Source organism: Amphimedon queenslandica, unplaced genomic scaffold, assembly GCF_000090795.2.
Source record: "Amphimedon queenslandica unplaced genomic scaffold, v1.1 AMPQUscaffold_13473, whole genome shotgun sequence".
NCBI classification, from domain to species: Eukaryota; Metazoa; Porifera; class Demospongiae; order Haplosclerida; family Niphatidae; genus Amphimedon; species Amphimedon queenslandica.
Window position 1 is genome coordinate 235637 of NW_003546291.1, and position 2224 is coordinate 237860.

General features: G+C 37.1%; 1 protein-coding gene across 1 annotated transcript in view; it reads left to right on the forward strand.

Annotated features, from left to right (window-relative positions):
* Positions 1–1565: 1565 nt before the first annotated feature.
* The window catches only part of LOC109580872 (epidermal growth factor receptor-like), a 6107-nt gene continuing 5448 nt past the window's right edge, over positions 1566–2224 (forward strand). Inside the window, exon 1 of the mRNA XM_019994432.1 lies at positions 1566–1821. Within this exon, the coding sequence (XP_019849991.1) occupies positions 1566–1821 (256 nt within the window). The remainder of the gene's footprint in view (positions 1822–2224) is intronic.

A 2224-nucleotide genomic window follows, 5' to 3' on the forward strand; every position in this document is an offset into this window, starting at 1 on the left:
AGCAAGAGCTATCAAATCTATCTGGGACTGTCAGTTGTTACACAGTGACTTAGGACTGTTATCTAACTGGAGTGAAGCTACTGGTCTTACTTTCAACAGTGAGAAGAGCTGTGCGATAAGCTACCACCCTGTGACTTTTGATTATACTTTGGAAGGCAAACGTGTTGCTCACAGAAGTACTTGCAAGGACCTAGGTGTTGTCTTGTCTGATTCACTCTCTGGTCCACCCAGGTAGGCTCGGTACTACAGAAAGCATACGGTATACTCACAAGAATAAAACGGGTCTTTCCAGGAGCTACAACATCAACTGCTGTTAAAAGGACACTATATATACTTGTCCCTGGTACTCCCCCTATATTACCTACTGTTCCCCAGTGTGGCGACCCTCCCTAATCAGAGATATTATTTCCCTAGAGAGACTACAGCAAAGGGCAACCAAATATATCTTGTTTGACTTCTAGGTGGACTCCTACCCCTTATGTATTACTTAGAATGTGCCGAACTCATCTTCTTTGTACAGTTGAACCATCATGATCCCTGTTTCAATATGTATGACGATTTCTCTTTTACATTCTCTTCTAAATGTAGCCGTAGCTCAAAGTACAACAAGCTAGCTCACTCCACCCTATTACAGACTCAAGCTCGACATACTTTTTTCTACTGTCTCCCCAAACTATGGAACTCCCTACCCCCAGTGGACCGTTCAATATCAATCAACAAATAAATTAATTTAAGCCTCTAGTAAAAAAATTAATTGGTATTTTAATGATAAATTCAACAATGTTTTTAACTCAAAATTAATGATGCACACACTTTTCATACTGTTTGTACATGTACTAAATGTCTGAGTGTTGTTCTCTTCTCTCTACTTTTACTTCTCTCTCTTAAGGCTGGTTTACAATAATATTATGTAAGTCCTGACGTTGCATAGACGCAGGAATAAAATCTGGTTCTATTCTAGCGGAAAGCATGCATCAAAAGGTCAAATTGCCCATGCTTTTGATTTAAAATTGACGGTACGTTGGCCTAACGTCATATTGTAAACTAGCCTTTAAGCTAGGTTTACATTCGACGAAACGGTCAAAAGTGCATGGGCGATTTGACCTTTTGACACAAAAACACTTTGAAGTTGACACAAAAACGCTTTGAAGTTGACACAAAATTGGTCAAATTTCAATTTTGTGTTCAATTGCATTGCATTTTATGGCAAATGTAAACTAAAGGCTTAAATTACTACTTTTGTGTTTTTGTGTTTATTTTCCTTGCCTCAGGACAGGCTGTTCCTGACATCCCTTTGGGCCTTTATTCCCTCCCCTTTGCCCTTGATTTCTCCTGTCTGTTTTTCTTTATTCTGTTTAAGTCCTTTAAAGTTTTAATAATAATAATAATAATAATGATAATGATAATAATCATTATCATTATTTATAGGCCAAGACAGTTAAGGGCCAAGAATTCGGACTCTCTTCGCTCACTGTCCCTCTCTCTGTCTCTCTTATAAAACCTTGTGTATTCTCTTAGTTATAAGTCTCAGGAATACTTTTCACAGTCAGTGTTAGTACTAGGTCATGAAGACGCGGTCCCTGCTAGTATCACGGTTCCTGCTGTTGGTGCTTGTCCCTATCTTAACTGAGGCTTTTAGTATTAGCAGAAGCGGTAATAATGTTACCCTCACTGATTGCTCCTTGAATATATTTCGTGATGGCATAAAATTGTCTCAAAACGGTGAAAATTATAGCCTATTAGTCACCAATATTACTGAAGGTGTATATCACTGTGGCATTAATGGTGCTAATGGTGTTCTTGGCACTATAACAGTCCTCCGTAAGTCAAAATTGATTTCATTAAGTGTCCATGCATGCCACAGATGTTATGCTTGTTTTTAATTAGAATTTTTCCTTTCACTTTGTATTACACTGTTCAATTCACCTTCTCTCTCTTTCCCTTTTGTCTAACTATTTGTGATTATTATTAGTTCTGTTTTATCTCTGGTCCCGGTCTAACTAAGTTTGGGCACCTTCAACTTTCCGTAACTTCTGTTGTCTTTCCCTACCGTCTCTTTGTCTCTGTAGTTGTAAAGTCATTATAATGATAGTAATAGTGATAATAATAATAATAATAAATTAATAATAATAATAATAATAATAATAATAATAATAATAATAATAATGACCCAACACTTATTTCAGAGACTTTCGGTGTGCCTCTGGCATGCTAACGCCCACAT